This window comes from Phyllobates terribilis, unplaced genomic scaffold, assembly GCF_046119375.1.
Source record: "Phyllobates terribilis strain yellow unplaced genomic scaffold, ASM4611937v1 Scaffold_1__5_contigs__length_1240528914, whole genome shotgun sequence".
Taxonomy (NCBI): Eukaryota; Metazoa; Chordata; class Amphibia; order Anura; family Dendrobatidae; genus Phyllobates; species Phyllobates terribilis.
This window is the reverse complement of record NW_027362761.1, coordinates 889,406,648-889,428,372: the sequence shown is the minus strand read 5'-3', so window position 1 is coordinate 889,428,372 and position 21,725 is coordinate 889,406,648. Positions and strand designations below refer to the sequence as shown.

The 21,725-nt window shown below is 44.1% G+C and overlaps 1 protein-coding gene across 4 annotated transcripts in view; it reads right to left on the bottom strand.

The window, feature by feature from the left end:
• Nucleotides 1-21,725, bottom strand: part of LOC141154249 (bifunctional heparan sulfate N-deacetylase/N-sulfotransferase 4-like) — a 920,299-nt gene that overhangs the window by 369,320 nt on the left and 529,254 nt on the right. For all 4 annotated transcript variants that reach the window (XR_012247418.1, XR_012247419.1, XM_073639869.1 and 1 more), the window contains exon 6: nucleotides 14,550-14,678. Coding sequence is in view for 2 of the 4 variants with exons in the window: in XM_073639869.1 (XP_073495970.1) it covers nucleotides 14,550-14,678 (129 nt within the window). In the remaining 2 variants the exon portion in view is untranslated. The remainder of the gene's footprint in view (nucleotides 1-14,549; nucleotides 14,679-21,725) is intronic.

Sequence of the window (21,725 nt, the reverse complement as noted above, 5' to 3'; positions counted from 1 at the left end):
CCAATATCATCATCTCCATATTAAAAATAATAAAATGAGCTCCCCAGGTCCTGCATTGTGTGACCACCATTGCACTAGTAATTATTCAAATTGCTTACAGGCTTCAATACTGATGTTACATCAGCAGCGCTGCAGCCAATCACTGGGCTTCCCAGCTATGCTCATGCAGACAACACTAATAATAAAGCATAGTAAAAAGTCACTGAAGCTGCAACAGAGACACATTACAAGACCTGTGGAGGGTAAATAACAGTTAACTTTATTATTTTTAATATGGGGATGAGGATTTTAAATAGAAAGTTGAAAGAGTATTACTTCTTTAAGTATTCAAAATGGAGATTTCCTGCTCCAATTTATAAAAGCAGTGTGTAACTTTTTGTGCTAAAACAATGAGAGGAGATTAGTTTAGATGCCAATATTGAAGGGAGAGATATCTGTTGAAAGAATCTGTCATAGAGAAATAGCATGGCATTCTCCTTTTAACCCCTATACAGGGCCCCCTGGGTAATACCAACATATTAGCTGCTGGATGGTGAAATAAGCTGGCAGAGATCAGGTTCATTAATCTGGGTCGTATCCAGGAGATGAAAGTACAACCCCTGGCAAAAATTATGGAATCACCAGGCTCGGAGAATGTTCATTCAGTTGTTTAATGTTGTTGAAAAAAAGCAGATCACAGACATGGCACAAAACTAAAGTCATTTCAAATGGCAACTTTATAGCTTTAAGAAACACTAAAAGAAATCAAGATTAAAAATGTGGTACTCAGTAAGGGTAATTTTTTTCAGACCAAGCAGAGGGAAAAAATTATGGAATCACTCAAATCTGAGGAAAAAATTATGGAATCACGAAAAACAAACACGCAAAAGAACACTCCAATACATCACTAGTGTTTTGTTACACCACCTCTGGCTTTAATAACAGCTTGCCGTCTTTGAGGCATGGACTTAATGAGTTACAAACAGTATTCTTCATGAATCTGGCTCCAACATTCACTGATTGCTGTTGCCAGATCAGCTTTGCAGGTTGGAGCCTTGTCATGGACCATTTTCTTCAACTTCCACCAAAGATTTTCAATTGGGTTTAGATCCAGACTAATTGCAGGCCATGACATTGACCTTATGTGTCTTCTTTCATAGAATGTTTTCACAGTTTTTGCTCTATGGCAGGATGCATTATCATCTTGAAAAATGATGTCATCATCCTTTCAATTGATGGGATAAGAAAACTGTCCAAAATATCAATGTAAACTTGGGCATTTATTGAAGATGTAATGACAGCCATCTCCCCAGTGCCTTTACCTGACATGCAGCCCAATATCATCAATGACTTAAAATTTTCATGTTCTCTTCATGCAGTCATCTTTATAAATCTCATTGGAATGGCACCAAACAAAAGGTCAAGCATCATCACCTTGCCCAATGCAGATTCGCGATTCATCACTGAATATGACTTTCATCCAGTCATCCACAGTCCACAAATGCTTTTCCTTATCCCATTGTAGCCTTGTTTTTTTCTGTTTAGGTGTTAATGATGGCTTATGTTTAGCTTTTCTGTATGTAAATCCCATTTCCTTTAGGCGGTTTCTTATAGTTCGGTCACAGACATTGACTCCAGTTTCCTCCCATTCATTCATCATTTGTTTTGTTGTGCATTTCCTGTTTTGGAGACATATTGCTTTAAGTTTCCGGTCTTGACACTTTGATGTCTTCCTTGGTCTACCAATATGTTTGCCTTTAACACCCTTCCCATGTTGTTTGTATTTGGTCCAGATTTTAGACACAGCTGACTGTGAACAACCAACATCTTTTGCAACATTGCGTGATGATTTACCTTCTTTGAAGAGTTTGATAATCCTCTCCTTTGTTTCAATTGACATCTCTCGTGTTGGAGCCATGATTCATGTCAGTCCACTTGGTGCAAGAGTTCTCCAAGGTGCGATCACTCCTTTGTAGATGCAGACTAATGAGCAGATCTAATTTGATGCAGGTGTTAGTTTTGGAAATGAAAATTTACAGGGTGATTCCATAATTTTTTCCCTCTGCTTGGTCTGAAAAAAAATTACACTTACTGAGAACCACATTTTTAATCTTGATTTCTTTTAGTGTTTCTTAAATCCCTAAAGTTGCCATTTGAAATGACTTTAGTTTTGTGCCATCTAAAACATTTAAAGTGACAAGTGCATATGTAGTACCACTTGATCGTCATGAAGCTTGGTATGGGGCAGTATCACATAAGGCGTAATTTCTGCCTGGCTCCTAAAGACACCCCAATATATATGGTTCAAGATAAGTCATGCTATATGACATACATATATATGGTTCAAGATAAATTATGCTGAATAAGATAACCTAGTGTAATAGCTGTGTGACATTGACTACTCACTGGCAAGCCATGTGACAGGGTAGTCAGGCGGTCCGAGGTCAGATACCAGGAGAGCTTGTAGTACAGAGGGATAAGACAAAGGTGTGGTCAGTTAACAATCCAGGGTCAAATGCCAGAGAGTATGTCAAAACTAGGGAGTACAAAAAACGAATAGTCAGAGGCCAAGTCTGGGGTCAGATACCTGAAGTCAGAGAGCATCAAAAGCAGAAGGGATAATTCACACGAATGATCACAACAAATCTAAGGTCAGCAACAAGATCAAGAAGTCAGACACAGAGCAAGCCCACACACCTAAATAAGCAAAGATACAACTGACACTGGACTGCAGACAGCAACCCAGCTAAATAGCTTGTAAATAATTAAAGACAGGAGGCACCTGAGGAAATGCCTGCAGGCTAGACCAGAATGGCTAGCAGGGCTGTCAATCAAACTGCTGACAGCTCATAAAGCCCCAGGGTCAGATTGGATGATTGAACCATCATTCACAAAGCTGACAGTGCAGCACACTACAGATCCCATAGGGCGACTGAGGTGTCACTCAAGGCATCTGTGGCGCCCCTGCAGATTTAGTCACCACAGAGGTACTGCATCTCACCCAGAGGTGTGGTACCCCACTCTCAGGTAAGGAGGGAGTACTGCCCGGGACCCACCCACCTGCATCCAACACTACACCATTCCAGACCAGCAGGAGGGGCAAGATGCACTGATCCACTGCTGAGCCCTGTCCCTGGTTGGAAGGGGGGGAACCAAGAGAGGGGGAACCATGTAGTGGGTGTGGGTGGAGGAAGTAGATGAAGGGAGCACAGACAGGAAGAGTATAAGAAGAGGGGGAACCATCTAGAAGTAGGTCAGTTGTAAGGAGAGAGAGTTGGGAGCAGGAGCTCAGGAGGAGCTCTGCTCAGGAGGAGTGGAGAGAGAAGAGCGGGCCTAGTCTGAGAGGCCCAGGATCCCAGGGGCACGGTGAGTACAGGAAGCCACCCATGCGCCTGAATCTACACGGACGTTGAGGGATCAGGCTCCAGAGGGGACCGGCTCCTAAACTAGTGGAGAATAATCAGGCTCAGCTAGATAATCGGAGGCTACTGTACTTTCAAGGTGCAGCTGCCCACTACCACAATTATATCGCCGAAAATGTAGCCGCAGAGGGTCCAGGGGACTGAAGGTCACCCAACAAGATCTGAGGCTACCGGTTTGGGATACTGATTGTAAGGCCCAGGGCAGGAGGCTGAGAGCCAGTGCAGGAAGACGACCGAGGAATGAACATAGAATGGGGTCCGTTTAAGTACTCCTGAAATACCTGAGGGATTGCTGAACCCCTTCCTTGGTGAACACAGGAGATGTGGGTGGTTATAAGCTGGCAGTTGTAACCAGGAGCAACGTGAAAACTGTGAGTAAAATCTGAAGACTTCACCCCACTGTGTCCTAGAATTATTGCTGCGCCATCACCAGCCCTGCACTACACAGCACCAGCAACATCTAACTCATAACATCACTATTCCCTGCCCTGGGACTTAGCTTGGCCTGTGGAGAGCTGAACCAACTTTGCTGCATCACCATCAGCCCCAGAGGATCTGCACCGCAGCGGCGGCCCCATATAGCCGCATACCACAGGTGGCGTCAAGAACATTATCTCTATAAAAACTTTATTCCCCTTTTACTTTTTCCCCTTTAATTGACTGCCCTGGGTCATGGACCGAGTCACTGCCACCGTGACTACCCCGATACAGGACCGGCCCGGCTACCGAGTACCCCACGGCCCAGGGGGCGCGTCACATCCCTAAGCCACAGTCAGATATGAAACCGTGATAAGCTGGTTAAAAAACTCAATATATGATGCCTAGTATGAACTAATACAACTAAATATTAAGCTCAAATAAATATAGCTATCTATGAACTTGATGGATATCCCCTTTGATGGTCTCAAAGGTTCAACAGGAGTATAACACAATAGTATTTAGCTTGTATTCTGAGCAGAAATCACTCTTAACTAGCACATGCATGGATAAATAACAATAAAGTTAGCGTATACACAGTGACACTTAGCTTGAAGATCACTTTTATCTAGCACATACAGTACAGACCAAAAGTTTGGACACACCTTCTCATTTAAAGATTTTTCTGTATTTTCATGACTATGAAAATTGTACATTCACGCTGAAGGCATCAAAACTATGAATTAATACATGTGGAATTATATACTTAACAAAAAAGTGTGAAACAACTGAAAATATGTCTTATATTCTAGGTTCTTCAAAGTAGCCACCTTTTGCTTTGATGACTGCTTTGCACACTCTTGGCATTCTCTTGATGAGCTTCAAGAGGTAGTCACCGGAAATGGTTTTCACTTCACAGGTGTGCCCTGTCAGGTTTAATAAGTGGGATTTCTTGCCTTATAAACGGGGTTGGGACCATCAGTTGTGTTGTGCAGAAGTCAGGTGGATACAAAGCTGATAGTCCTGCTGAATAGACTGTTAGAATTTGTATTATGGCAAGAAAAAAGCAGCTAAGTAAAGAAAAACGAGTGGCCATCATTACTTTAGGAAATGAAGGTCAGTCAGTGCGAAAAATTGGGAAAAATTTGAAAGTGTCCCCAAGTGCAGTTGCAAAAACCATCAAGCGCTACAAAGAAACTGGCTCACATGAGGACCGCCCCAGGAAAGGAAGACCAAGAGTCACAACTGCTTCTGAGGATAAGTTTATCCGAGTCACCAGCCTCAGAAATCGCAGGTTAACAGCAGCTCAGATTAGAGACCAGGTCAATGCCACACAGAGTTCTAGAAGCAGACACATCTCTTCAACAACTGTTAAGAGGAGACTTTGTGCAGCAGGCCTTCATGGTAAAATAGCTGCTAGGAAACCATTGCTAAGGACAGGCAACAAGCAGAAGAGACTTGTTTGGGCTAAAGAATACAAGGAATGGACTTTAGACCTGTGGAAATCTGTGCTTTGGTCTGATGAGTCCAAATTTGAGATCTTTGGTTCCAACCACCGTGTCTTTGTGCGACGCAGAAAAGGTGAACGGATGGACTCTACATGCCTGGTTCCCATCGTGAAGCATGGAGGAGGAGGTGTTATGGTGTGGGGGTGCTTTGCTGGTGACACTTTTGGGGATTTATTCAAAATTGAAGGCATACTGAACCAGCATGGCTACCACAGTATCTTGCAGCGGCATGCTATTCCATCCGGTTTGCGTTTAGTTGGACTATCATTTATTTTTCAACAGGACAGTGACCCCAAGCACACCTCCAGGCTGAGTAAGGGCTATTTGACCAAGAAGGAGAGTGATGGGGTGCTAAGCCAGATGACCTGGCCTCCACAGTCACCAGACCTGAACCCAATCGAGATGGTTTGAGGTGAGCTGGACTGCAGAGTGAAGGCAAAAGGGCCAACAAGTGCTAAGCATCTCTGGGAACTCCTTCAAGATTGTTGGAAGACCATTCTGGTGACTACCTCTTGAAGCTCATCAAGAGAGTGCCAAGAGTGTGCAAAGCAGTCATCAAAGCAAAAGGTGGCTACTTTGAAGAACCTAGAATATAAGACATATTTTCAGTTGTTTCACACTTTTTTGTTAAGTATATAATTCCACATGTGTTAATTCATAGTTTTGATGCCTTCAGTGTGAATGTACAATTTTCATAGTCATGAAAATACAGAAAAATCTTTAAATGAGAAGGTGTGTCCAAACTTTTGGTCTGTAGTGTACATGAATATATAAAGGAAAAGTAGCGTGTACATAGTGGTACTCAACTTATGCCACTAGTGGCACACTCTCCTAGATAGGCACATAGTGAAAAGAAGTGATATATTGGTGGTGCAATACTGCTCCATCATGTTAATGTCAAGGGAGTGTGCTGTATCACGCTAAGCGTCTCACCCAAATGGAGATTGCAGCTGGAGTTTAAAACCGGTGGCTGTAAGTGAAATTTCAGTCCCGCGGATGGAAATGACGATCCTGAGTACCACTGTGGAATGCAAATATTGCATCAGACGTGACCAGAAGTACCTCTGTCATTACAGTCTGGACCGCACTTGTAAGATAGTGTTACCCACAATGGGCACCTTTAAGGCCCAAGATTTTCAATGCGTTCCAGCATGGAATGCTGTAGGCCAGATTGTTGATTGTCTGATCACTTCTATGATACTGAAGTAGTTCCAGTCCAACAAAGGTACTTATTTTATGTTTGTATCTTATAAATAATCAAGGTATCTCTGTAGAATCCTTATAGTGTATTCTTAAATTATATACATCTTTTTTTTCTTTATGTGCTGTGAGGTGAGAGTACCTCCATTCATACAATACAACACCCTACTGAGCAAGTACAAAAGCGCATTGAGGGAATATGGATTAAATTTTCATGACTTTCATGGGAGGGCTTAACCACATTCCATCCGCCCATCCATCCATGCTACACCCAGTTTGATGAAGCTGATTGAGACTGGTGTAAAAATGGCAAAGGGTGCAATATTCTTGCATAACTTTGAGTTGCGCAAGAAATTTGTGAAATTTGAATGTGTTTTACACACAACCACATTCATGAATCGGACCCTATGAATCTCACCAAAAATGTAGGATATTTTTTCATATTTTAGATGGATAAAGTTTAGGCTCACCTGAAAAGAAAGTAATTTAATACAAACTGACTACTTAGGTTTTATCTCTAGGCACTTTTTCTAGTGTGGCCCAGCTGGACTGAAATAAGTAAATTGAACTGTTTGATCTAAACTAAAGCATGAATACTTTGGCAGTGTATAGAGAAAGCCTCAGTATTATGTGTGAAAAGTCAAAAGCCTGTCTTTCACAGTGCTGTTAAACAACTAATGACAATCATTTCCTATAAATGTGCATACTATATGGCGGCCTTATTATTTTGAAAACAAAGATGATACGCAGGAATATATTCTTTGATCTACATCAAAGACTCCTTTGTCTGCTTAGAAGTGTGAAAAAGGAAGGATCTGTAAAAGACATTTTCTAAGAAGGCAAGCAAAGGACATAATCCCATCAAGCCCCTTCATATTTTTCTTTAAAGGGTCTTTAAATCATTTACTTTACTTAACTTTTTAAAGTTGTCCCTAATGATTCACACCTATATATTTAAAAATGTATACATTAATAGTAACATACAAATATTACCTATTCTATTGCCTATTCTTCCATTATGTGTAGTAATGCCATTGCAATGCCATTTGAGTCCATCCATCTAGTACATTTATTTTCTACTCCTCTATTATTACTGATTGTAAGGCAGCTCTTGGATAATTACATGGTAAATAAAGGAGATAATATGTATGAATATAATATATTATATGTTACCGGATGTATGTGCACCGGTATACTGAGAGGGAGATAAGTATATTGCTATCTGTACAGACTGGGGGTATTGAAAATTGTCTTAAGATGAATTTATGAGATAGTAAAAACGGTGTAAATTGTGAAAATGCGTCAAATGGCTGACATGGTGTGATAAATAAGGCACATGTTTAGACACAATAAGCCATCAGACTAAAACATTTTTTTGCCAGAAATGCACGTTTTTAAAATGCTAATTTTACAGCTCCTCTTAGTGATGCCTCTTTTGTATACTTTGTTCAGAACCTTGGGGGCAGGCATAACAATGTAGAATATGTATAACAAATTAATAACAGCCAATCATAGCTCAGACTTTAAGGAGTTGTTCAGGACTTTTTTATCTTTTCCCTCTGTGCTTAAGAAATACACTCAGGTAGTTACTAACTACCAGCCTGTTCTGTCCAACTCCAATTTTTGCCGCCTCAGAGAGGTCACAGACCGCTGCTGCCGGTGATTCTGTGGCTTATGATGATGTCATGTTGACAGAACAGCTTCTTTTATTTCGCTGTCTAACTGTGGGTAGCTGCCAGTCAGTCAGCATGACTTTGGCAGTCACGCGCTATCGACAGAGATGCCTAGAAGAGATAGAGCCACTCTATTGATGTGAGGTGAAATAAAGCAATAGAATTGCCGGCAGGAGCAGTTCATGGCCATTCTGAGCCAGTGTCAGGCAGAACAGACAGAAAGTTAGCAACAACCTGCCTGTCAGTTCTTAGCCCTATGAGAAGAAAATAAAATAGTCCCAGATAACCCCTATGATGAATTAAACTGATGTAGAAAAATGAAAGCTATATTGTGTGGGTTTAACCAGTCAGGACCCATCTATTTTCTCCAATATCTGACCAGGCAATATTTTTTTCAGCATTCAAATGCTTTTACCATCTCTATACATTTTTACTAGTTTGAATATTGCAACAATGTTTGCCTCTTTTTTTTTTTACATACACGAGTCTAAATTTTTATGTCACTTTTCTATTTTTACCTTTATCGGGTTAAAATGTAAACAGACTTTTATTTTTTTAACGACCAAAAGGAGCAGTGAAATTTTTGAAAAATTGTGTTCTCCTTTCTGGAAAAATGTCAACTAGTGGTGTATATTTTTATTTAATTTCTTTCTGTCTTTTTTTTTCATTTACTTCACACACTATGCCCTCCACAATGTCTTGTTGGCACGGTATGGAATGTTTTAAAGAAAACTGTTTTGTTTTGGAAACTTCCTGTTATTTAGCTTGGATAAAACTCTACTGATAATGATCATGTGCAGATTACATAAATAAGTTGTTTTTAGCTGTGACTTTTATGCATCTCATTCAGGTCTATAGAGAAAATCCACAAGTAAAATGCATATATACAGCAAGAGAAATTGTGCACTGCAGGTCATGCACCTGCAGCATAAAAAAACAAATTTTTACAACCCGAGAAAAAATAAATATAGCTGTAGCAAATGTGTTTTTACAGGTGACATGCTACTCTATTAACGTAGCATGTGTTACTCTATTTATACGCAATTCTCTTTGTGTAGCCTGATAATTCTAATCCAAAGTCTATGAATGGTTCTGCTATGCAGATAGTGCAGGAACGCTATGCACCAATAAAGATAATTAACGCTACATCTGTATATGCAAATCAATTCTAATGCTAATAAATAACTAGCAACAACAACTGCAAATACAATCCCTAATACAGCTACTCTGCCAGAAAAATAAGTTTTGGATCTCAGAATGCAGCAACAATTTTACTTCATCATACATGATTTTATTGTGCAAAATAGTAATACCGCATTTTGCGGACCATTAGACCCACTTTTTTCCCCCAAATTTGGGAGGAAAATCAGGGTGCGTCTTATAGTCCGAATGTAGCTTACTGGGGGCCACTCACGGAGGAGTGAGGTCACAAGAGGCAGGGTCGCCGCTGCAGTAAGCCAGCGGCAGCAGGAGTGGGGTGATGCTGAGGGCCCTGGACTGGGAGGAGTGGGTGTCCCTGCGCTGTTCTTCAAGAAAATGTCGGAGGTGCAGGCATGAGTGGAGTTCCCACTCTGCACGTTGCTCTCCGGTGGGCTTCAGGAAAATGGCCGCTGGGGGTGGCGCATGCGCAGGTTGAAGTCTCGGCACAATGGTCTGGTGCATCTTTTAGTCCGCAAAAACGTTACATTAAAATCTTACACATATTAAGTAAAACCACTATCATAAACACCCATAGGATGAAGGTTAAATGGTTGACCAGTATGTTTAAAACACTGCCTTGAAACAGGGAACATGATAAAACAGCACATACACAAGTAGTAAATCCCCCATCATCCAACAAAGCCACTCTGGTGATATTACCTGTCTTTGCGTTGACCTGTAGTGATGTAGCATGGTTGGCCCATGACCACAGGGACCAGCGATTTGCTGCTGAGGTCAATAGCATACAGTGGACACAGCATCACTGTAGTACAATTCACAAATACAAATGGGACCACCAGAGTGGCAGCGCAGAATTTGGGGGGCGATATACCAATATACCCAGTAAATGTAATTTTTTTTTATTTTACCACATTTCCTGTTTTAACTCTGCTTTAAAAAATGTAGTCAACCTCTTTTAACATGTTATTTATTACCATCAACACTGTTGTTGTTTTTTTAACAAAATAATTAATATGCACCTAGTCTGTTGGCATTGAAAAATTCAACTTGTCCGACAAAAATCAATTCAATCCTAAATGACCAAAATAAAATGCTTACCAATTTCAGCCTGGAGTTAGCTAACACAACATACTTATGCAAATAGCAGAGTCCAATGACAGCTCTATCTGCAGGGTTTGGAACTTTTACCCTATCATTTCCCAACCACACAGATGAGAGGGAAAAGTGATTACAGCTGAGCATTGGAGGTCCCAGTAGGGGGCATCCCATGATAAGCTTGTTTTCACAGGAAACTTTTAACAAAAAAGGATTGCTCATTGCATAAAATCCTTTTTGATATAGTTCATTAAAGATCAAAGTGTGCATTTCATACCTGAGTTGACAAAAAATCATATAAGTATAAAAAGATTGTTAGAGGCATCAGAATTTGAAATGGTCAAGAGGGTGAATGACTGGAGTGACAAAAAATTATTTACAATAAGAGATAAGATGCCCGGTCCAACAACGCTCCAGTAACTAACAGTGCCAGGATATATGAGACAGAGAATGCCCGCATGCACATTGGTGGGTAAGATAACTGGCTGATGAAGGCCCTTGTGGGTAGTTTTCATTAGCTATGGTGCATAGGGGATCATAGGGCACTTGTGGTATAAAATCTACTGGTGGCACACAGATCTCTCGGGAACATGTTGATGTTGGTAAACAAAATAGATATTTCCTAAAAGAGCTGAAGTTACTGTTTACTTTTGGAAGAATGTTTATGCTATTTTGCTGGTATTATTTACTTACTAATTGATTATGATACATTATTTTTTCTCGCAATCCCCGCAGCCACTGTGAAACAGTATTAAGTTATGTTCTCAGCTCATTATGAACCTTGCATATGGTTCATTCACAAGTTGAAATATCAGTTCAATATTATTAGCAGACAGATGGTCAGAAAATGGTGACTAGACCATAAATAACTGCAATGTACAGATCTTCCTCTGGGTCTTGATCTTTTGGCTACTATCATGCATATCAAATATCTGACCTTTTAGAAAAGTCACCATCTTGCTACATAATGCTTTGTGCAGCAGGCAGAAAGAAAAATGATAATTTTAGAAGCTTGAATAATTGCAATCCATTTTCATATGAAAAGTAGATATATATTCAGATAATACTATTGTAAAAATACTTGAAAACATTTAAAGCCGTATAATATTTGGAGCCTGAAATACACAGAAATAATACTTTAAAGAGCTGAAGCAGAATTCATTGAAAAGTCAGTTATATCAAAACAAGGGTCAGACAAACCTTTCTGCATTTCTGACAGCCAAGACCAAGTACAAATGATGTTCTCATCATGTTTAGGATGTGCCTGGTTCTAGTAAATGTCCTCAGCCAGTGAAGTCAGGTAAATAACAAGCAGCCATGGTAAATGAACCCAGAGGGCACACATGTATGTAGCACATATGGTTAAAGTGGTGATCACTTGTCTTTCTATGCGTGATTGGGATTCCATCCACATTTCATCTGATCCTGCTTTGTCTGAATGATGGCAGGCGACATAGGAAGCTATTTCATCTCATGCATGATTGAAAGGATATTTTTTGTTCTTTACAATTACATTGAACACATACAAAGACCTTGGGCCACAGCAGGACATCTGAGGTATTTGCACTCAACGTCTTTTTCAGATAGCCTAAATTGTCTGTTTTTCAAGCGAAAGATGCTTCAAAATAATTTCCTTTTCTCCTGTGCTTAATAAAACGGAAGCACATTTTTTTAGCATTATTTGCTTGTTTCCTGAGCAATTTTTTTTTGTTGTTTTTGAAAGCTTATGTTTATTTTGTGCGTTTTCCAATAATGTTTGCGGCACTTTATTTTTACTGCCATTTTTTCTGCACATTTTTTTAACTCCATTCAAAAATGAAGAAACCGCTAGGAGTTTTGACGTAAAAACAAGGAGTCACCAGGTGTCTTTCGGCATATTTTGAGGCTTTCCATTGATTTGTGCAGCCTTCTAGTGCTGGGGTCCTGGGTTCAAATCCCACCAAGGACAACATCTGCAAGGAGTTTATGTTCTCCCCGTCTTTGCGTTTGTTTCCTTCGGGTTCTCAGGTTTCCTCCCACACTCCAAACACATACTGATAGGGAATTTAGATTGTGAGCCTCAATGGGGACAGCGATGATAATGTATGTAAAGGGCTGCAGAATATGTTGGCGCTATATAAAAATAAATATTATTATTTATATTGTAAGTATAGATTGTCTTCCAAACGGAAGAAGCCGGAAGAATGGTCAGGTCACTTCACCTGCTAGACATTCTTGGAAACATGATGCTGTTAAAAGACGGTCAAAAGCCTGAACATATGAACAGCAAGTCTCTTTAATGTAGAAATGTACAGTACAGACCAAAAGTTTGGACACACCTTCTCATTTAAAGATTTTTCTGTATTTTCATGACTATGAAAATTGTACATTCTCACTGAAGGCATCAAAACTATGAATTAACACATGTGGAATTATATACTTAACAAAAAAAGTTTGAAACAACTGAAAATATGTCTTATATTCTAGGTTCTTCAAAGTAGCCACCTTTTCCTTTGATGACTGCTTTGCACACTCTTGGCATTCTCTTGATGAGCTTCAAGAGGTAGTCACCGGAAATGGTCTGTACTGTATATGATGAATATTTAGCATATTTTGTTAATTGACATAAAACAACACTAAAAATGTGTGACCTTTTGGTTCCTTTACGCCAGTGGACAGGGGTGGGAAGGAGACAAGGTAGGATGCGGCATGGCTACGTTGGGCCATCAAATTCTTCAAAAGTGGGGGAATTCCTTACACCAGAAATATTACTCCAGTTCTTGATTTAACATTCTGGCGAGGTGCACGAAGATGAACAACACTGATAAGTTACACCAAACTCATTAAGTGGTGCACATAGTATTCTTTCACGGTCTTTAGTAAAACTGGTGTAGGAAGCACCAGTATTAATTCCAGAATTTTTTTTTTTTGTAAACTTTTTTTTTTTTTTCAACACTTAAATAAAAAAAGAACCTATACATGTTTGGTATCTACAAACTTGGAATGACCTCGATAATCTTGTCAGGTCACTTTTAGCATTTAGTGAACATGGTAAAAAACAAAGAACAATTGTGGAATTGCACTTTTTTTGCAATTTCACCACACTTGGATTTTTTTCCATTTTCCAATACATTATATGGTAAAATCAATGGTGTCTTTCCAAAGTACTACTTGTCCCACAAAAAACAAGCCCTCACACAGCCATATTGACCAAAAAATAAAAAAGTTATAGCTTTGGGAAGAAGGGGAGCAAAAAACAAAAGCTCCATAAGGAAAATGACTTGGGAGTGAAGGGGTTAATTAATTGGGGCCATCATCTGCACATACCCATAGAGGTCTGTTGCTACATCAACATATTGCTGAATGTTCAGATAAACGAATTAATCTGCAAATCACTGTTTAATAATCATTAGGAATTATAATAAAATGTATTAAATAAAAACAAAGCCACCAAAAGGGGTTTCTCAAATGGAATGTTATCTTTTAGTTCATATTATTACATGTAAGAATTAAAGGAATCTGTCAGCATCTCTTTGTTAAGTAATCTAAGAGCACCATAATACATGAGAAGAGACCCTGATTACAGTGATGAGTCACTTACTAAGCTGGGTTTCACTGTTTCAATACAATCAGTGTTTTATCAGCTGGAGATTATCACTACAGGACAATTGGTCTTCTGCATCCTAGTCCATCCATTCCCTCTGTACTGATTAGCGTTTTTCTATTACTATACAATGTACACAGAAAGCTGTGTTGTGGGTGGGTTATAAAAAGTTCAACACCTGAGCTTTGCTAGATCTGCAGCAGAGAAATCTGTGACTCTACCACAACTGCTGCATTCAGTAAACTAAGTGATACATTGCCGGAATCAGTGTCTCTGCCCCTACCTCATGCTGCTGCCAGATTACATAGCAAAAACCTGCTGACAGGTTCACTTTAAAGCCATTTTAAACTAAGTCAAGGTAATTTCAGAGTTAAATCAAACAAATGTTAGTAATAAATAGAGCAAACTATCAATCTTTATAAAGGACTGACATCAGTGATAAGACGGACATTGTTTCTTGCTGACTTTGTTATTCTATTTTTCGAGTAAGATTTATTGTAATAAAACTTACAGGATTGAGAAGCACAGTTAGGAACAACTCTCCTCCTTTGATGCTTTTATCCAGTTCACTTGGTCCACCAGGATATTCTTTGTAGAAAATTGTATGTGTGAACAAGCCACAAGTTTGCCGAGGCAGAACCTAGTTAATAGAGCAAGATAATATTATATTAAAAGACCATCCCTGTCATCTATACATGAGTAAGTGAATTATCAATAGTCTGAACACTAGCCAGCCTATAGTATGTCTGTGATCAAGGTCTGATGTACAAATAAATGTTGTTCATTTTCATGTAAAATTGAAGACCGATAATAATCCTTTGAAATAATAAAATTTGTAGGTGCCTCTCCTTCATTCCCCAAACCCCACCAGTCTTGTTTACATGTGAACGCTGCAGTCAATCATTGACCTCAGGTACCGGGTATCTGTATTACCACAGTGATTGGCTGCTTTGGTAGCCATTGTGATGTAGACAGGATGTCTTCACTGCAGAGCTTTTATATAAGAATAACGGGGGGCAGCAGAGGGCAGTGCGGTAGCAGAAGGCATTTAAGCAGGTAAGTAGTACCTATTTTGCTATTTTCACGACCTTAGACGTATCCATATGTCCAGGTTGGGAAGTAGTTCCCGACCATGCTGTAATCGTACTGACTCAAAGAATAAAACTGCCTTATCAATTTTATCACATGAATAAAAAAAAAATTAAAAAAACAATTCCTGAGTTGCTGTTTTTTGTTAATTCTGCCTCACAAAAATTGGAATAGAAAACTATCAAAAAACTTCATGTGCTCGAAAATGGTACCAATAAAAATGTCATCTTGTCCCACAAAAAACAAGCCTTCACGTGACTCTGTTGGCAGAAATATGGAAAAATTAACTTTCAAAATATGGCGATGCAAAAACTAGTTTTTGTAAAAAAAAAAAAAAAAAGCATCTTTTAGTGTGTAATGGTCATAAAAAAAAATATAAATTTGGTATTGTTGTAATCACACCAATCCAAAGAATAAATTCATCTAATTAGTGATGATCGAGCATGCTCGCTACTGCTCGATGCTCTCCCGAGCATCTCACTGCTAGAGTTGCTCAGCGCTCACCGAGTATTTCCGGAATTGCTCGGCGGGAGCTTGGGTCCCCTCCCTGCATCAACATGCAGGGATTGTCTGCCACACACTGTAATGCCGCAGCCATGTTGGTTGTGGCATTACAGTGATTGGCTGGCCGCACAGAGTCATCAGGTCTATATCAGACCTGGCTCCGTCGTGCTCATCACAGTCACACCGGAATCAGACAGTGTAGGGAGAGCTGCTGCAGAGCTAGGGAGAGATTTGCTTGTTTCTAGTTAGTGTAGGTATACCAAACCATATTAGACACACATATCCACCTCAACTAACAGTCCTTCTGAGGACTAATCCAGCTGCAGAGATATCAGTGCTAGGCAGGCTGGCGGGTATATAGCAGACTGCAGTGCACATAGCAAGAGGGTCCATTCCAGTTCTGTCTGCTGCAGCTCCAAACAGGAAGAGGTGGAGGCGGAGCCTGCTGTGAGCTGCGAGGGCTGTGTTTGGTGTGTGGAGTGAGCTCCTGGGAAGGGAGGTTTTTTCCATCTGGGACTTTTTGTCTGCTCCCTTCCCAGTAAAGCAGGCTTGCTTGTGGATTGGCTAGGCTTGATTGTGGATCCTGCCCTCCGGTCCAAGCCGGCTGGGGGCGGGAGGAACACCATCCCGGCTAGGATGACCAGGTCCGGACAAGGCAAGGGGTCCGGCATGAAGACCAGAAGTACCCCCGAGGCCATGGCCATGGCGGCTCCTCCCCCCGGAGGTAGGTCGACCATGAGCAGGGGTGCTGCAGCGGTGCCCCTTGAGTGGGGCACCTAGGTGGCAAAGGAGTCCACTGTCAGCTATGGCTCCCGCATCCATGCGCACCTCTGCGAGTATGAGGACGCCTCAAAGAAGCTAAAATCCCTCTCGGGGGGAGTTGAGAGTAGCTCAGGAGAGGTCCGACAGGGCCTCTAGCAGCAAAAAGCCTGAGCTATCCGCCACGTTAAGAAAGATCAAGAAGGCCATTCAGGAGGTGGAGAGCCGGCGGTGTGCCATCCTGGTGGTGGTGGTGGAGGAGGAGGAAGAGGACTGCAAGGAGATGGTCACGCCCTACCCACCATCTGGTGGCCTGGTAAGTGATCTCCAGGCATCGCATAGCGGGATAGCCCCTGAGCAGATGGCTCTCCCGTCTGATTCTAGCCCTTCAGAGGGCAGTGGGAGCAAAGAGGAGGATGAGGATGGCAGTAGTAGTTGTGAGGGGGGCTGCCTCATCATGAAGCAGATCAGGCAGATTGAGTCCCCGGTACGTTTTAACCAGCTGACGTTCGGGGATGAGATCTGCGAGGACGAGGCAACCGGTGATGGGGATGAAGAAGGAGAAAAAAGCTAAGAAAAAGAAAACATCGGCAACACATAAATTTGTGTATGTCACCCTCTGTGGGGCCCCCGGTCCCATTGTGCGGCACCTGCTACCCACTCCGGCTCAGGCTCTGTTGTGGGTCTGCAGCGACGGAGCGGGGAGACTGTAGGCCATGGCACGCAGAGCGCCGCCTCTGTTTGTAATAATGAAGGTGGTGTGTCGGATGTGTCTGACATGGAATATGGCAAGGAGTGTGGCCCGGTGGTGGGAAAGACCAGTGGAGGTGCTCAGGCTTGGTCCCCTGTGAGAGAAGGGGCTGGCCTGGCACCTGGTGTGCCTGCTGCCATGCGGGGGGTGACGAGCATAACTGCTGCTGCCACCCGCACCGCTGGCGGCACTCAGACAGCCGAGGCCGCATCTCCGGCGGCGTGTGCTGGGGTGTCTGGGTCCCCCACTCACAGATCCCTTAAAACTAGATCACCTTTGGGGACCCAGGCACCTGGTAAAGCACCTGGCAGGGCAAAGAGTGTGGGGCCTGTGGCTCCAGCAGAGCTGGCTTGCAATAAGAAGGTGGTGGGGCCTGCTCCCCTGACGGGGTCTGCAGCGAAGTCGGGGTCCCCGGCGCAGGGGCCCAGTAATGGGTCGGCGCTGGGGGCTCCACCGCTGGTGGTCACTGAGGGGGAGTGGCCAAGCCTGGGGCCGGCCGCGGGAGTTGCCGTGGCCAAGCTCTTTGTGGCCAAGGGTGTGACTCTAGGGAGTGCTGTGCCCCTGGGAACTGGTGCCGCTGGACCAGGGACCCCTGAGAGTAGACCCGGCTCTGGTTCAGCTTTGGGGGTCCCGGTGCGGCCGGTTTCAGGGGGCGTGGCCTCCCTGGCATCCCCTGCCCATGTGGGAGTGGCCGCACTGTACAGCCGGGTGCAGGGGGCACGGCTTCCCAGGTGGGGTCCGCCCATGGGGGAGTGGCTCCAGAGTGCTGTGCTGCCGGGCGCTGGTGCGTGGCTTCCCGGGCAGGGTCTGCCCACGTGGGCGTGGCTACGCCCAGGGCGGTGCTTGGCGCCGGCAGCAGCTCCTGGAGCAACAGAGACCATAGTTGCGGTTAATACCAGCGGGGGGGGCTGCGGCTGTGGCTGATGGGGGGGTCTGCCTGTCGGGGTCCCCTGTGCCTGGGGGCTTACCTGGGGCAGTTGCGGATCTCCAAGAGTGCTGCAGCAGGGCTGGATGGTGTTGGAGGAGGAGGAGGAGCTACACCTGGCTCTCTTCCTGCCAGTAAGGCAGGAAGCTCCAGGAGTGCTGGGAGCAGTGGTGCTTCTCTCCTTAAGACATGCAGTTTGATCCATAAAGGGACAACAGCGCTCAGTGCTCAGAACCCTCCGGCAGTGGAAGATGCCACCAGTAGGTGGCGGTACTAATAGTACCAATAACACCGGTAATATGAACACTGATAATAGTGTAATGGTGCATAAAGTGTACCCAAAAGACAAAAAACACCAACCCCAGTGCGCATGGGAGTGAGAGCGGGGCGAGTGTGGTGATTGTGGACACAAATGGGGAAGGTGTGGGTATGGATGTGTCTGTGGTTGAGAATGCAAATGGCGGTGTGTCTGCAGTAGGGGGCATGAATGGAGTGTATGTTGGTAGCGGGAAGCACGGGGAAGGGACTGGTCCATCTGCTCCCCCCCGGCCGTGAGCCCCCGGAGTTTTGCGGGGGTAGTGGTCGGGGCCTCGGGGTCCTATCGGGGGGTTTCCTCACCTCTGGATCTCAGGGACGGTGACTTGCGACGCCGTTTTCTGGAGGCTCTCAAGAAGGGAAAATGGACGATCATGGTAGAGGGAAGAGAGGTGGACCTGGCCTTTTGGCTGGACAGGCATGGCCTGGTTGCCTTCCAAGATAAAAGGGAGGGGGAAACGGTTTGGTCCCTCCCAACAGCCGGGCAAGGGGTGGCCAGGAGGAATGTGGTCCGTCTTCGGTGGAGGGGCAGTGAAGCGTGCCCGCCTAGAGCGAAGGTCGTGGAGCTCCTCCTGAAGATGGATTTCAGGGCGGTTGACATCTTTGCCCTGATCCATCCTTTTGGTACCTCCATCTTCGATATCAGTTTTGTTCGGCGGAGGGCTTAGAGCTTTTCTGGTCGAATTTCAAACTGGTGAAGGGGGAGCCCGGCTGGCGAGACTTTGCCGTGCAGGCGGTGTCTCGCCAAAATGGCATAAAGAGGGTGACCGTTCTGACCAATAACGAGTCACTCTCGGGGATCGATATCATGATGTGGCTTTCTCGCTATGGGGAAGTCACGGAGGTCCCAAAAAAGAACAGGGACGAGTTTGGCATTTGGTCGGGGGGCTGGACCTTCATGATGAAGTTGAAGGTTTCAGGTGGTGCTGTCACTCACATCCCCTCCTCGGCATTCCTGGGGAGGGACAGGATCCTGATCTTCTACCAGGGCAACCGAAGGTCTGCCACAGGTGTGTTGACCCCTGCCACTTCAGCGCAGGCTGCAAGGTGCAGAAATGTGCCTTGTGTGGTGGGGTAGGTCATCAGGCCGCGGCCTGTGGTGACATTAGGTGCCACCTGTGTGGTGATCTAGGTCACACGTATAGCCGCTGCCCCCGTTCCTTTTCCAACACCATCTCTGGTCAGGTGGGGGAGAGCCGTGGGGGGTGCATCCTCTGCTGGAACTGGAGGTGGGGGCGGGAGGGGAGCTGAGGGGTCAGGGAGGAAAGGCGAGGCAAATACACCTGCCCACCAGTGGCAGCAGGTGAGGCGCTGAAGGGACAGGGGGCAGGATAAACCTCAGGCGACTGGGGTGATGACTGTCCCCTCCCTGGAGGCTGCAGCCGGAGCCTCTGAGGCCCTGGGGGAGAAGACGGTGAGCGAGGAGATCAGGAGGATGGAATGTGAGGAGGCGGCTACTTCCGATAACTCCTTCCAGTATGAAAGTCTGGATGAGGAGGTGGTGGAGCAGCCCAAAAAAAAATCGGGAGACAAAAGTACCAGTAGTCGGAGGAAGAAGAACAGGAGGAGGGCAAAAAAATCTAAAGTCCCCCCCCGACCGCTACGGTGCCTACGGAAGGGCGTACCAGCTCCCCTCTGATCCCCCTCTCCAATCGGTTCCAAGCTCTCGATGACTCTGCTGTGTCGGAGGTCGGGGGTAAGGAGCCAGAGATAACATCTGAGGTGCCTTCAGGGGGCGGCGGGGTCCGTCCTCCGGGGGACTCTGTTTCCCCTGGGGGGGGGACTGCCCCGGGGTCTAGAGGCGAGGAAACCTGTACTGGGAAGGAGGTGTCCGATGCTGGAGTGGTGGGCATGGACATCTCAGTATCCCTAAAGAGGAGGGGTGACTCGGGCTCCTCCTCAGACGGCGAGAGGAAGAAGGGGGGTATGGTGAAAAAGAAGGCCATCTAACTCAATCACCCATGATGGCGGAACCTACCCCGTTGACTCTGGCATCGATTAATGTCGCCAGTATAAAGTCAGATGTGGCCAGATTTACGGCCTTTGATTTTTTCACCCGAGTTGAGGCTGACATTTTATTTTTGCAGGAGACCAGACTAACGGACATGGGGGCCATTTATAAAGCAAAAAGGGAGTGGAGGAGTGGGTCCTCATACTGGTATCTTGCGGCCGAGCCGTATAGCGGGGTGGTGGTCCTTTTTAAGGCCGCTTTGGTGGAATGCAGACGGGTGATTGAGGTAGAAATGGGGAGGTGCTTGGTTCTTGACGTCTTCATGAGGGGACAAGAGCTCCGGCTCATTAATATCTATGTGGGACAGTAAATGTCTCTTCCTGAAGGTCAAGCCCTTACTTTTTACAAGCCGGCAGGTGGTCTTCGGTGGGGATTTTAATACTATAACTAGATCCCGTAATTAGAGATGAGCGTTGTTCTACTCGAACTGTTCGCCAATCTCAAATTCGAGCTGTTTTGGGCGGTGTTCGAGCCGTTCGGCGAACACGAACATTTGAGAAAAATTCGGCTGTTCGAGGTTATGTTCAATAACTGTTCGTGCACCAAAATCATAACTGGATTTTTTCTCAGTAATGATGAAAATTAATGTTAATACGCAGTTTGAGTGTACAGCGGGGTGGGGGGAGGGGCAGGGGATGGATCTCTGCAGGAACAATGAAGATCCCCATTTTTTTTTCTCTTTCCCGCATTTACAGTGGGGAGGTGCAATCTGTCAGCCTATCAGCAGCGCACACACTGAGCGAAGTGCTTTTTTTCACACAAGCAAGGGCATGTGTCATTGGCAGTGTATGTCACATGTCCTTGCCCTATAAGACCAAGCCGTTTTCCCCGTCGCCACCATTTTCTCACTGCTGCAGCTGCGTGTTAGACGGCACCGCTGTTGCTGTGTGCGCTATACCTTGTTAATTTCAAGCCAATTTTCGCACAAATATACAGATAGCTTGGGAGTAGGGAATAGTTGTGATTGCAGTCCTTTTAAGGACTAGGTTACAGCATTTCCTACGACTTTTATCAGGCAGGTCTGTGCTCTTAAATAGATAGGTTGTGGGAGTAAAGACTAATTGTAATTGGAGTCCTTTTCAGGACTAGGTTACATCAGTTCCTATCAGTTTTTGCCAGGCAGGTCTGTGCCAGTGCTGTGCAAGTTTTTTTCACAGCATTTGGCTGAATCTAGCAAAGCTAATCCTTTTTGGCCTATTGCAGAGTGTGTTAGTCAGTGGAGTAGCCTATCTGTGTTGCAAGATATACCACCTGTGTATAGAATACCAATTTTTTTACTGCACCTAGTGAAGTAAAATCTTTTGGGCATAGGATCATTCTATTAGTCCATCTA